This window comes from Prinia subflava, chromosome 3 (genome assembly GCF_021018805.1).
Source record: "Prinia subflava isolate CZ2003 ecotype Zambia chromosome 3, Cam_Psub_1.2, whole genome shotgun sequence".
In the NCBI taxonomy this organism is placed as follows: domain Eukaryota; kingdom Metazoa; phylum Chordata; class Aves; order Passeriformes; family Cisticolidae; genus Prinia; species Prinia subflava.
This window is the reverse complement of record NC_086249.1, coordinates 38,501,801-38,516,386: the sequence shown is the minus strand read 5'-3', so window position 1 is coordinate 38,516,386 and position 14,586 is coordinate 38,501,801. Positions and strand designations below refer to the sequence as shown.

Below are 14,586 nucleotides of genomic sequence, written 5' to 3'. Positions count from 1 at the left end.
TATTGCTGCTGGGAATTCCTCTGAATCTCCACCTCATCCCTCTGGCATCCCCTGGCTGCTGCACACTTGCTAGGGTGCAAAACAGTGTCTTCTCTGCTGAGAAAGAAGCTGCTCACAGAAAGGTGCTTTTATACAGAGCATCTGTACTCACAGCTGATCAAGGATTAATTCTGGTCCCTTTGGGATCTATTTAAAGTATCTGGAGATAAGAGTTTTGTCTTGTGAATTGCTGCAGAATTAATCTTGAGATGATCTGCAAGTTCACAGTCTCTGGAAAATATAAACCAAATCCCTTCTAAGCCCTTGACTCCCACTAGGAGAGGCCCTGGATCAAGCTTAGAGCATGTGCTGTGCAACTCAGCTGATGCATTAAAACTAAGCCACACTTTGCTAATTAAGGGTTCATGTCTTTTCAAGCATATTCTGGGCAGGCTGCTTGTTATCACACCTCTGAGGCTGCAACAGACTCACCAGTTGAGACTGAAAGCTTGCTGGTTTAACTGAAAACTGACTGTATGCTAAATTACTAAGGGATTTGGGGTTTTTTTAAATGCATTTTATGGGATTTATAAGCATTACCTTGGAATTTAGTTTCCATGGTGCTTGGAGGATAAAATCATATCGAGAACAACATGGTGGCATAGCAGCTGCCTGTGTGAGATCATGCTGGCTTTCCTCTGTGTGTTACCTAAAATATTTTTCTCCTCTTCTCCTCCTTAAAAAAAAAAAAAAAAAAAAAAAAAAAAGATGAAAAGCCAGAGTCAATTAAGTCCTCTCCTTAAGAAATCAGAGTCCTGTAGCTATTTTGTGAATTACATTCACTGCAAGGAGTAGATAAAAAAAAAAGTAAGCTTATAATTTCCTCCAGACTTCTACGATGGACTCTGCTTAGGTTACACATAGAAAAATTGAACAGACTCCTTGGTAATTTTTCTTCTGTTCCAGAAAGGTGATGATAAATTGTCTCCTTCATGCCCTTCATCTAGTTGGTTTTGGGGCCCTTCCTACCATGACACTCGACGACCAAAATGAGTGAAATAGCTGTGGTTGCTGTCCTAAAACCTGATTCTGCAAATGCACAATGAAAAGTTTTGCCTATTGAATGTTCTGCTCCAAGGATCTGGGCTCAGAGTGGTATTTCTGAGATTTTTTTTCTCTCTCATAATGGATTTTGAACAACTGCCTCAGTTCTTACTTCAGAGTTGACTGCTCACTGTATTGTCACAAGGCAGAAAATTCAGTAAAAAATAAGTAGACACCATTCGTGGATGTGTTCAAATACGACTTCCTTATTTTTATTTCAGTCCTATGTCAAGAGTGTGTATTTGCAAACTGTTTCACATAATTTGTGAGAAGGGGTGGCTGAGGTGGAAAATCACTGGGGGAGGATATGAGGTATAGGAGATCTCTTTATCTTACCCAGCCCTTCTCTCAGAGCTAATTGTCCCTCTTGTGAGCAAGGACAACTCCCAGCAGCTTCTGGGGTGTGGAGGAGGAAGATATGTTGGCTGCCACTGTAAGGCCCCAATCAACTTGCTCGATGAGACTTTTGAAAGTGTTTATAATGGTTCCTGTACTCTGGGTTAGACACATGGGAGAAATACCAACCAGATATTCTCAAGAGGTCAAAACAACATAAAAGTTTACTGGCAAACTTTTGAAAAATCTGGAAACTTTGGCTAAAGACTTAGTACAATGTCTGATCAACATAAAACACTTCTCACAGCATTAATTTAGCCCATCCAGCTTAGCACACTTTAAACCCGTTCCATGTTAAGTTACTCAAAATTTTCCAAGAAGAGGGAATTAGAAGAAGGAGCAAAAGACAGAAGATACAGAAAAGCACAGATAGCTACCAACGCCTGGGTTCCAGCAGTGTTCAGATACAAACTCCAAGAGGAAGGTAGGGTCAAGATGGGCTGCACTTATGCTCAACCTTAAAAAACCCATGGCCTTTGTGGGCCCTCCCCCCCAGGTGGAACTTCTGGTCATTTGGCCACTCAGGAGCTGGATTAGGTGGAGTGGAGCCCTGCCCCTGGTGTGCCAGTGCAGGGCTGGAGTAGGGGCTGAGGGGTGTGGGGACAGGGCACTGCCTCACCAGGGCAAAGCTTGACCTGCTCACACTCACACACACAGGCATCCCTAAATGTCTCGAGACATCAGTCCTTCCAGTCTCTGACATGTGCATGCTGCACTTCAGAGCCATGGCTTGAGAGGGGCAGAAAACCATTTTTTTTCTTAATCTTGCCAATTAGAAATGAGAAAATTGAGAATGTTGAGAAAATGCGAAATTGAAAATGAGAAAATTCCAAGCAGTGCATCGAAAATGTGTATCTCTAAGGGGCTCGGCCAGCTTGGTATTTTCATGCTGAGGTTCTCAGCCATTGGGTCAGGAAGTATTATGAGGGTGGAAAAAGAAATCCTGGGGTCCCAAGGATGGGTGGCCAGTAGCTTTTAATTAATTGAAGTGACTTGACTCAGGGGAAGGCTCATGTGGAGTCTTGGAGGTGGGTGATGAGAAAAAAATGGGCATGCAACTGATCAGTTACGGTCTAGAGAGAAGGAGAAAGATGTCCGGGACCAGGATCTGATGTGAACTTTCTCCTGGGATGATGTAGATTTGGGGAACTGTGCCAGACTGTGGGATGTGTTTCAGGAAGTAGAAGCTGGTGGGAGCTGGTATGATGAGTAACAGCATCTCTGGTAAGTAGATGCTGCTGGGGCTTCCTGGCACTTGGTGACCTCCTTGCCTGTGCCTGTTCCTGCAGCAAGCCCAGCACCCTGAGCTCTGTGGTTCTCCTGAGAGCTGTGTGCTATAGGCAGGAGCCAAATCTGCTCTTGTGAGGATGTGCTGACCCAGAACTAGTAAATCTTCCTGGATACAAGCTGAATGTCTTTGCACTGTGCTCTCGAATAACAGCAAGATGTTATCCAGGTGTCTGCATTGTTGAAAGAATGTCAGATTTGTCCTGCTCCCTCAAGCCTGTTGGTTACAGAGAGTTCTGGATAAATGGCTGATAGTTATATGGAACTGGCGTCCAAGCAGCTGGCATCTAATATAACACATGCAGGAGCTGGGTGTTCCCGTCCTAGAATGTGAAATATTAGAACTAGGATTAAAAAATAGCACTAAAATAGTCTTTTTCCTCAAATCGTGCCAAAGCTAACCTGAAAAATTGTAATGTGGTATATGATACGAGCTTTTGCAATTTCTCAAGATGAAATTGATGGCAGTGATGTCCAAACTCTTTAAAGGTGTTCACACTGTGCACTTTTCTGTCTTGATGAACAGAAGAGTCTCCCAACAGGGCTGTTGTGCAGCTTAATTTTTATGCTGTTGCAAAGCTGGATGGGGCAGGTGAGTGTTCCCAGCTGTGCTGCAGGTGCTGCCCACCGCTGCTGCAGAGGATTTGGCTCTAGGTGAGCACAGACATTGTTTGACAGGATTGCAGGTGCCGGAGTTGGGACCTGAACACCCACTCACAGGTGAGTGTGGCAGGACAGACTGTTCTGGGTGGAAAGGGGCTCCTGATGGCATCCTCTGAGGAGCTGCTCTGCAAGCCAAAGCCAAGCCAAGCTCTTTTTTTAACTAGGTAATTATGTACAGTAATAATTATCATATGCAATTAGGTGCTGTTATATAAAGAGTATGTACTGTGTAAGACATTGGGAGTGTAGCAGTACCCACGTTAACACAGGAGAGGGAGAAGTTGGCTTTTACCCAAGTCTTCTTACTTTACAAATGCTATCATTGTCTGGTGGTAGCTCTTTGTTGTTACTATTTCAGGTCTCTAAAATGATTTTTATGGCCCAGACACTGTCCCCAGCTTGCTTGCCCTGAGGCCCCAGGTTCAGTCATCACCCCAGCACGCTGCACGTAGTTGGATGCACTCAAATGGAAACAAAAAGTGTCCCCAGAGGGTGAAGCCTGAGCACTTGCTGCAGGCAGCTGTTCCACTTGCTGTGGTCATCACCAATATTCTGCAATGGGCTGACTTATGCTCAGATAACATGTAAATTGTATCTGAATCTTTTTCCTGTTTGGATGTTCTAGCACTGAAGGTCAGAGCAGACCTGAGTGTTGCCAGAGTGCAGGGCTGGCCACTAGTGTGGTCCAGGCTGTGGTGCTCCAGCATTGCACTGCTGGAGGGCATCTGGATTCTGTAAGGTCTCTCTGCCTGGGCTGCAGCCACCTAACTGGGCCTGCCAGGGACTTCTGCCAGCATTACATTTAGACCTCTCTGGTAACAGAAGTTACCAGGTTTGGGGGAAGATCAGGCCCTTGGGGGTGTAAAGAAAAGGTCAGTCAGGGCACTATCTAAGGCAAAGACGAGGTTTGCAAAGAAGCCAGACTGAAAGGACTTTTCTCATCTTGTCAGTTCAGCATGAGTCTGAGGCCCACCACCTGTGTGTGTTACCATCAGAGCAGATGCCAAGCATGAACACAGGCTGTGGGCTGGGTATGGAGAGGAAAGGCTACTTCCAGCACCTGGGAGCACATGCAAGGTTGCTTTGAGGCCCTCCATATTGAAAAACCTTACAAGGCTTCCCCTGGTTTGGAACATGTGCCAGCCACAAAGGGTGATCTTTGTCCATTCTGTCCTCTGGCAGGAACCTCAAGTGTGGCCAGAGCCTGGAGCGCGACGTTTGATGAAATCATAGGGCAGCACATTGAAAAGTTCTGTAAAAAGTACATGACGATGGATGCTCCTGGAGTGCTAGCAAAATACCCAGACATCTTTGCTGTGGTGATAATCATCATCCTGACAGGTGAGGCACTGCAGGTGTTTGTGGGTCTTGCACCTCCTTGTTCTGTAATCTCATAGTTTGCTTTTGGAATGAGCATGAAATCCTGACTTATCTTGAACAACTTATTAAAGACTCTTTGCTACAAGTGTTAGATTAACCTATATAGCTGCTGTGGAGTTAACACAGGGCATAGCCTGTTTACAAGGTTTTTAATTAGAGGGGAGCATTCTCAATATTTTTGAGCTGTTTTTAAAACCTTCAATCAAATTTCATATAAGGAGGAAAAAAAAGATGACTTGTTATCCTCAATTAGGTATAGGAGTTAAATCCTTCCCTCCACAAATCCGATTACACAAGAATTTTGTGCAGTTGCTCTATCAAACCTATTCCCCCTTTGATAATCTGCCAATTTTTGATGCCTTGAGCCAGGAAAGTGAGGGGAAAAAAAGAAAGAGGACTTGGTTACATTCTCATATACTGCTGTTTTGGTTTTGTGTTTTTTTTTTTTTAAATATATACAGGCTTCAATTTGCAGAAGTGAATACAAGACTCCAGAGAAACAAATGTGTCATAGACAGTCAGTGCCTTTTTTTTTTTTTTTTTTTTTCCCCCAAAATATGTGCCATGCCAAGCCTTTGATCATAAATTGGAAAAGTTTTCACAGCTTGCAAGGTCAAAATTCTTCTGAACGTTTATTCCGCCTCCAATTGGATCTTGCAAAGCATTACCAAGTTTAGGCAAATTTTAAAACTTACACTTCTGTACTCCTCTGTGGTTCCCAGCAGGCAGAAGCTGGAGTGTCACACTAGCAAGGTCATTCTGACATTTGCCACTCTGGTCGGAATGGCCTTTCCACAGTGTGAGCTGTGCTCATAGGGACAAGCCTTACGAGCAAGGGATGCTTTGGCATTTGGGTTTGCATTCGGATCTAGGACTGCACTGAGGCCTGCTGAAGCCAATAGCAGCCCTCTATTTTCAGGATTATATCTGAATGAGAGAGATTTTCCTCTTTATTCCTTTGTATGGAATATGAATTGCTCTCATTTCAAATCAGAATATGGTCTTTCACCTCAGATGCAATTTACAAAATCTAGAACTCCTTACTTTAGCGCTGCTAAATTATAAAGGTTACTTTATAATAAGGTGGCTTCCTGCATGAAGCAAATTCCATGGATTTTAATAAAAAAGGCAAACCATTCTTTTCTAAAAAATAGCTGCTGAAAGAGCAGCTTTAGTCCCAAGTATCATCACCACAAATTTACTTCTGCTTGCACTGTCTTGAGCTTCAGATTTCTAAAAAGTACCTTACAAGTTTTTGTGGGTTGGTATGCAGTCTTATCAAACACTCCTCAGATATGGCTGTCTCAGTTTATTTCCTATTTTAAAACAAGGAAAGGTGAGTACACAGGATGTTCCTCTCTCATTGAAGTCCCTTGGGGTTGCAGTAAAAGAGAAGTGTAAAGTACTGAGTAAAAGAGAAGCACTGTAATGTGCTTCTCTTCCCTCTCAGGCCCTTGTGAAGATTTTTTACTTCTCCTTCAGCCTTAGATTCGAGTTAAAAGTTTCAGTTCTTAAAAATCAGACACCTACCTGAAGAGGAAGTTAAGAGAGCTTGTCAACCTGAGAAGCCAAGCTATTGCTCAGTGAGATTCTGTTTGCCAAGGCCTGTAGCCGTGCTCTTCTTTAGATAGGTGATCTTGAGACCAAGCTGAAATCCTGCTCTCACTGAACTCACTGGAAAAGTGCTTGCTGATTTAAGTGGGAGCAGGATTCCTACAGTGCCACCTTCTTCTTTGTCTTCAGCTCTAGAAGTAGCTATTAGAAGTAGATTGCTCCTGGATTTGGTCCCTGCTCATACTTCCCCCTGTTTCTAAGGAAAGTTGAGTGTTGTTCATAACTTCTGGATTTGGCCAAGACCTCTAAGACAATGTTCCTTCATTGAAAACCACCTGTTATGCATTCTCCAGGTGACTGTATGAAGTTTGAGGCTGTGGGAGTAGTTTGTGTATGAGCAAAGCACTTCACCAGGGACAGGGTCCACATGGGTGTGCTGGGTGGGAAGGTGTGTCACATTCTGCAGCAATAATGTCTGACCTGGAGTCCTCATCCTACTGCTGGGTGAGTTAATCCTGAGCTCCTTGGCTTTGTGAAAAAACAGGTGTGATAATTTGGGCAGAGCATAGCTTGAACACAGCTGAGCTACGTCTGCAAGTCCCCAGCACCTGCTGCTGGTGGTGAAATACCTGACCTATGCTATTTCTTCCCCAGGGCTTTTAGCTTTTGGCGTGAAAGAATCTGCCCTGGTGAACAAAGTGTTCACCTGCATCAACGTCCTTGTCCTTGGATTTGTTGTGATCTCCGGCTTTGTGAAAGGATCTGTTAAAAACTGGAACCTGACTGAACAGGACATTTACAACACCAGCCATAGCATTTTCAAAGACAAGTAGGTTGGAGGTTTTCTTTTCATCCTCAAAAGCTTGGTGCTTGTTTTCAAAACCAAGTTTAAATGGGGGGTTGTGGACTGGGTTAGAAAACCAGTGAATGGGATGGATGTCTCCTTTGCCAGATACCTTGGAGGCAAAGCTGTCTTTGGTGTGGTTGCTGAAAGCAGGCTGTGCTGATGGGCTGAAAGTGCTAGGAGTAGGTTGTGTCATCGTGGGCCCTGCTGCAGGGTTGACCATTTCTAGCCTTATAGCCAATGTAGCATCCAAAGTTGAGAGAAAAGAGCTCTTCAGACTCAGTTCAGTCCTATTCAACTCCACACCAGGCTGGCTGTGGTGCCTGTATGAAGCCATGTCCAAGTATAGCTGTGGACTTTCTTAGTATACTTGGGCAATATCCTTGGGGCATTGTTATACCTTATAGAGAATTTGTCCTAAATGTCTCAATAAAATGAAGGCAAGTTGCAGATTATTTTAATGCATCACTGCAAGCATATAATAAATCTGTTTTTAATTACATTTTGCTGCTTGGCCAAAATTCTGTCATCCTACGCAAGATCAAAATTAAGGAGCTTACAAGGTTTACCAGTAAGGCAAAGCTATTAGGTTTTGCTTGAGACTGCACCGCACAGAATAAGGCCCTTTAAATATCTCCACATATATCAGCTCAGTCCTGGGTTGCTAGCTAAACTCTTTATGATAGCCTGCAAGGAAGCACAGTTGGCCAAAATCTGGTGACACTCATAAATGTTGTGGGCATCAAATTTATCTCGTGTAAAAACTGCTTCTTGAGCCTCTTTTCAAAATTCAACCTGCTGCAAACAAATTGCTTCTATAGGACAGGTCCCCTCCCCTTCTGCTATTCCCATGCAAGGAACAATGACTGCAAAGTATGAGTGCAGCTCTTTGGCCTGTAGGACTTACTATTTTTGTAAAATCTGTCTGGGGTTTATTTTATCATTGTTTCCAAAATAATCCACATTTGGGTTGTGCTGTTTCTGTAGGCCAGTTTTTATCTGAGTCTCAGCAGAGCTTCTGTGAGAGAGTTCAGATGCTTATATGTGAGAAGACTTGCAGATTTGGGGTTTACTTTATTTTAACTGCCTTAATTCATCTTTACAAAGGCTTTTCACAGGAAAAGTGACCTAAGTCACTTGAACTGAAGGGTATGCTTGTTATATGTCACTCAACACATGGTTCTGGGGTCACAATCCAGAGTGTTCTGGGGTCAGCCTGTGTTTGTCTGTTGACTTAAATGAACTTTGGATAAGGCTCAGCAAAGCATTTGGTGTGTCAGGGATCCAGGCTCCACTTCTCTCTCACAGTTACAGGCATGGTTTGAGTATGAGCTTGACACAAGGAATTGGAAGTTGAGAATGGAAGATGGGGTGGATTTTAAGTAATCATGGCACCTTGCATTCCACTCTTATGTCTACTCACCTACCCTTTATCTGAGTCCATCTGAAATAAAAAGTGGATGGTTCACATTTCTCAGTCTTCAGCTTTTCCAGAAGCTTCTGTTTAAATGAATATATGTAGCTACATACAAGCAGTAATATTAGGAGAGGATTTTTAATATTCATGCTATTTTCTCCTTGTCTTAGCTAAGAGATTTTTCCCACCCCACAAAACAGGTGGTGGGAACAAACCATGAACCATTTTTATTCCTTGCATTCCCCAGGCTGTCGCAGGCCAGTCCAGGGCTCAGAGGTGGGTAGTGCTTAGCATTTTGCCTGGTATTTGTATGCTAGCATATGAATGGGAGAGCCTGCTTCTTCAAACTTTGGCTTTGGATTTTGTTATGAGCTATGTCAATAGCCTGGTGACTTGCAGCTAGGCAGGATCACTTCTAACCCAGTTCCATGCCTTTCAGTCAAACACAGGAAGAAAAACTCTACGGTGTTGGAGGGTTTATGCCCTATGGATGGAAAGGAGTCCTCTCAGGGGCAGCCACGTGTTTTTATGCTTTTGTGGGATTTGACTGTATTGCTACTACAGGTAAGAGGGAAGATGTCTTCAGTCTGGTTATGGACATGGCTGCTGGTAGATTGACTTCCAGTAACGTTGCAGAGCACAGATAATAGGAAATTCAGAACACCGTGTTTGTCATCCCTCTGAACCTCAGCTCAAAACAGGCTTTTGGCTCAGCTGCTCCTAATAGTGAAAGTGCTGAATTTGTTCAAGTCCCAGAGTGCCCAAGTGCTGACTTCTAGCTGCTGTGTCACACAGTTACACTGTATAACCACAAGCTTCCTCCCTTTGCCAGCAGGGCCCAAGCTTGTACATGGTCAGTGATGACACTAACCAGGTCAGACTGCACAGGAAACATGTCCAGGTTTACCAGCTAAGCAAACAGGGAAGGCCCAGGTTCACATGTCTGGTGTGAGTTTGAGCCTCCAACTCCAGATGATACTTTAATCATCAGGTTATTTTGTAACAGAGCTCTATAGTGCATTCAGCTGAAGAAGCTCTGATGTCTTGGAGTATTTTAAAGATCCAGAGAAGGAGGAAGCCTCTGGGGAGTAGACTGAACCCTAGAGCTGTGCCTCAGAATCAAGAATTTTTACCTGTAAAGGTTAAGAGGTCTCATTTTGAGAGAGAAGCCATCACATAGTTGTATTTCTCATGGCGAAGATGAATCTTAATTCCCTGAAGAAAGGATAATCCTTAATTTCACATTTGGCAAGAACGGTTGGAGCAGAGGGTAAAGAGAATTATCACAGACTGATAAAGCCTTACGGCGCCTTGTTCCAAGCAAGGAGTTGGAGAAGTGTTGGCTCCATTATCCCAGCCAGCCCTGTAGCCTCTCCTTGTGGGAGAAACATTCATCTCCTTTTGACTTGTAGGTGTATGGATCTGTGTTTATCAGTTCATCCTGCTGAAATGCTGTACCTCAGGAGCTCTTGCCTTCAGAGCAGTTTTGTAGGACTAGAAAAGTGCAAATCTATTCTTTAATTGATTGATGCCTGAATTTTGAGGAATTTTCGTTTTTTACACACATTTTTCTACTTGGTTGTTGAAAGTTTTGCATAGAAACTGGAGAGGGTCCTTTTGTTAAGAGGCATTTTCAAAGATCCATATGACTTTCAGGCATTCTGCCTTTCTCTGGAAATGGGCACCTGTGGTGCCATGATCATGGTGTTTTAGTTCTGGTGGAGATGTTACTAAAATGGACAGGCACAGATTTTTCCCTACAGCGGCACAATAATTTCTTGTTCCATCATCTCTGATCATTGAACTCTTCTTGGGTCTGCACCATCAATAGGATAGAAGGATGATCTCTTTTGGGGAAAGGACTGTTTTTTAATCCAGATTGTTTCTGCGGCTGAGTTTACAAGGCTTTCACAAATGTGTATCAGAAGAATTGACAGGGGCAGCAGAAATGGGAGCAAACAGGCTGTGGTATCCCAGGTGGATGGAGCAGGCCTTCAGCAGCATTATGGTCAAAGAGCACCTCTGCGCCCACAAAACCTTTGAAAGCCCCAGCCAGCACACCTGCTCTAGGCTGGGAAAAAGGTCTTGCTTGTCATTTAGCTGATATTTAAATTGCTTTCTTCTAGGTGAGGAAGTAAAAAACCCTCAGAAGGCCATTCCTATTGGCATTGTGGCATCTCTTCTCATCTGCTTTGTGGCTTATTTTGGCGTGTCGGCTGCCCTGACGCTCATGATGCCTTACTACCAGCTGGATACCAATAGCCCTTTACCCAATGCCTTTAAATATGTGGATTGGGATGGAGCCAATTATGCAGTGGCTGTCGGTTCCTTGTGTGCACTTTCTACGAGGTAAGACACTGCTTTTGATTTTTGCATCACTCAAGGCAAACATGTACCTCCACCTCCTTTAAGAAATGGAGCAGAGACCAGGGATGAAATTCAGAGCTACTGACCTCAAAAGGACCAGGATTTCACCCTGTGGTAGGTACCAGAGAAGCAGGTGACAAGTATCACTTCAGAAGCTCTCATCTTAGCAGAAGCCCCAGCAGGTGTATCTCAGGAATATAAATCTGTATTGAGTGACTAAGTCGTGGAGTCAACTATGCAATGCAAGCATGGTTTGGGTGCAAGACATCCTGGCCTGCTGGGTGGAGAGCAGCCTTTGTCAGGTAGTGCAGGGTGCATCTTCAGGAGCTCATGGGGCTTACCATATCCAGGGCCATCTGTCTGCAGGTTACCTGTGGGACAGCCATCTGGGTGGGAGGCAGGGCAGGCTGGAGGCAGAACATGTCACCTCCTGAACTTGGAGAGCTATTTCAGATCGACTTAGACATACTCGATTAGGTGAGCAACTCACAGAGGCTCATAGAAGCTACAACTCTTTTACTACCTGAAAGTCAGGCTGGTTTTACGCCCCATGGCTAAGTTTAGCTATGCAAAATTGTAGAGCTGCACCACAGTTACCAGCTATTAGTAACATGGGTGTTTGGAGGGAGCCCTGGAAGGAGAAACTGAAGTGAACAAAAGCCACCTGTTCTATAGTTACACTGCCATAAACTTGCTTTTGCTTGTGTGCCTACGCTCAGCAGGAGGTGATATAAGTAGATTATTTCTCCTTCCTGTGTCCCTAGTCTCCTTGGCTCCATGTTTCCGATGCCTCGAATAATTTATGCTATGGCAGAAGATGGACTTCTCTTTAAATTTCTGGCTAAAGTCAATGAGAAGAGAAAAACTCCCTTAATTGCAACAGTGACATCAGGAGCTACGGCAGGTAGGATCCAAAGACTTGCACGAATCTGTGGAAAGGAGACATAAGCTCATTTTCAGGGCAGATAAGTCTGCCTGACTCTAGCCCACTTACTAATTGGATATATTGCAGAATACAACATCCCAGAGGGTGTCCTGGATTTCCAGGGCATGTCCTGGAGTCTCAGTGAGCATGAGTAGCTCGCTGTGTGCTTGTTCCTCTTTCTCAGAGCTCATTGCTGCCATCCTGTCTCATGCCAGGAGCAACCTTTATCTGCTCAGCCAGCCTTGAAAGTAATTAACGCCCTGCAAGGTAGCAGCCAGTGGTGCCCCAGCATCTTTGTGGCTGCTGGCCTGGCTTGGCTGAGGACACAGCACCGCCTGTAGGGAGCAGCTCTGCAGAAGATGCCAGAGCAGACAGAGACAGCCATGTGGCACAGGCATTTGTTAATCTGTTAGTCACAGCTGGCAGCCATCCTGTTCTCCCCTTCCTTCTGCTGGCACCCAGAAATACGGGACTTAAACCTCCCAGACAGCAAGCATGAGTAGCTTACCCTGTTCTTGCAGCCACCCCCTTCCTCACGATGCCTAGCAAATCGGAGAGCCTTGCTGCTTCCTCTTTACCTTCTGCTGCAAATGCAGGATGAGCTGTGGGTACAAGAATGTACCCCCATTTTGTTGGGGAGTTGCTGCTGGGCTGCTGCCCTGGGCTCTGAGCTCCTGTGAAAGGGCTCAGCTCCTGCTGCTGGGACTTGCAGAGCCTTCTCAGAGCTTCCTCCTTTTGCACCTTCCTCTTCAGGTATTCTTGGATCCAGACCATAGCAGGGTAGGAAGAAGGGCAATATAAAGTTAAAAAAAAAAGCTTTACAGTCTCATCCAAGTGGTCCATAGTGCCTATGGCCACAAACCACATGAAGCTGCAGGGACAGCATTTGCCAGCTGAGTTTGAAGGTTGGGCTGGTTGTTGGGCTCCAGGTTGTGCATTAAGGCTGTGCTGGGCCAGGCTCAGCTCTGAGGTCTCCAGTTATTTGCCTTCTGAAAGCCCTATACAAAGTCCTGTACAACCAGGGTTACCTGGTGAGGGTGTGTAAGCAGGGTGATCCCTAAGGAATGGCAGCCTTTTTCTGGAAATCCCCATGATGACATCTGCTACTTCAAGATGCCTTCTTTGATGCTTGGTCCCATTGCATGCACAAGCCTGATTTCACCGCAGCTGAACTGAGACACCAGGGCAAGGTGCTGCCCATCCTCTGTTCTCTTTAGCTGCTTCCACGAGATAATTGTGACTTTAGGAGTGCTGCAGCTCCACTGGGGGACTAACATTGAGACTGTGACTTAAACCCCTGCTTTTTGTTGGTAGTTGGGTGAACATAGCTGTGTGAGACAGACAGGCTGGAATTTACTGTAGTAAAGCTTTTCCTATTGTTTCAGCTAGTGAGGCTGGGACAGCCTGTGGAATCTTAGGGTATTCATGCATCAAGGCCTGCCTCTCCTTGTCTTGGGACATCTTGAGCTCCCCTACCAAGTCCTGAGCAAGAGTCATGTGTGTGCTGCACCATTGTTAACGCTCCTGAGATGTGCATGTTCTGCCGTGTTGCTGATTTTTCTTCTCCCTTACCTTCCTCTCCTCCTACAGCTGTTATGGCCTTTCTCTTTGACTTGAAAGATCTTGTGGACCTCATGTCCATCGGGACCCTCCTGGCTTACTCCTTGGTAGCAGCCTGTGTGTTGGTACTGAGGTAAGAATGTAGAAGCTTTGTCTCTTCTGGCACACAGAGAGGATTCCACACAGCAGTTAGATGCCCTCATAGTTTGTATGGGCACATCTCCAGCTACAGACATGTGAAGAGCTTGTTTCTTTAAGCTCATAAGGGATTGTGTTAGTTGGAACTACAGGGAGGTCCTCTGAACTTGGTTAACCCTTGTTCCGTGCCAGTCCTGCTGTGGTCAACTCTAAATGCCCCAGGAGATACGCCAAGGGGTAGGGAGGAAAGATGTGTGATCCAGGATGCCTGCCTTGTCACCACTCTTCCTGCTCTTGTCCCCAGTGGGGATACCATTTCAGGTTGTCCTCCTTTTGGAAGGGGATTTGAGATGAAGTGTAGCATCAGGAAAAGAGCTAAGCACGTGTTTGCATTATCAGTGTGTGTCTTTTAGAAGTGCTGAGCTGCCACAGGTTCCCAAACCTAAGCTAAAAATCTTGGGTCTTCAGTGTTTGGCACCTTACAGACAGCAACGTTCAATTAATGAAAAAAGTGTCTGAAGATCATGTTACTGAAAAATACCTTTGTGTGTTGAATGACTTATTCAGAATCAGATGAAGGCTTTCACAGCAATTGCACTGAACTAAGAACAGTCTTGAAGCAGGTGAAGGGCCAGTGCTGTTCTGTAGTACCATTCCTTCGTGCTCGCACTCTCCTCCCTGCCCCTTGAAAATTCTTGCCGATTTATCTTGTCCATCTTAAGTGTCCTGATTTCCCAGTCTACTCTTTTCCTCAAAGCTAGAAATGGCTTTTTAATTTGATTTTGCAAGCTGCTGTGCCTATTGCATGACATTTCCCCCATCATGGATTGGCAGAGCTGACAGCCTGTTTTGTAGTGGCCTTGGCAGCTGATTTGTCTGCCTCTTGACTGCTTAATGATGTAGCAGCTGAATTGTTTCCAAAGCTGTAAGATCCTACCACTAGTTTCTTGCTGTTGCTGGACCCAAGGAGTT

The 14,586-nt window shown here is 44.8% G+C and overlaps 1 protein-coding gene across 4 annotated transcripts in view; it reads left to right on the top strand.

Moving 5' to 3' along the window:
• The window catches only part of SLC7A1 (solute carrier family 7 member 1), a 35,374-nt gene that overhangs the window by 15,064 nt on the left and 5,724 nt on the right, over positions 1–14,586 (top strand). For 3 of the 4 annotated variants that reach the window (XM_063394739.1, XM_063394736.1, XM_063394737.1), the window contains exons 3-8: positions 4,612–4,770; positions 7,018–7,192; positions 9,064–9,188; positions 10,751–10,973; positions 11,756–11,895; positions 13,507–13,609. In XM_063394739.1, the coding sequence (XP_063250809.1) occupies positions 4,612–4,770; positions 7,018–7,192; positions 9,064–9,188; positions 10,751–10,973; positions 11,756–11,895; positions 13,507–13,609 (925 nt within the window). Of the gene's footprint in view, positions 1–945; positions 4,771–7,017; positions 7,193–9,063; positions 9,189–10,750; positions 10,974–11,755; positions 11,896–13,506; positions 13,610–14,586 lie in introns of all 4 variants that reach the window. The other variant, XM_063394740.1, reaches the window with a different exon arrangement.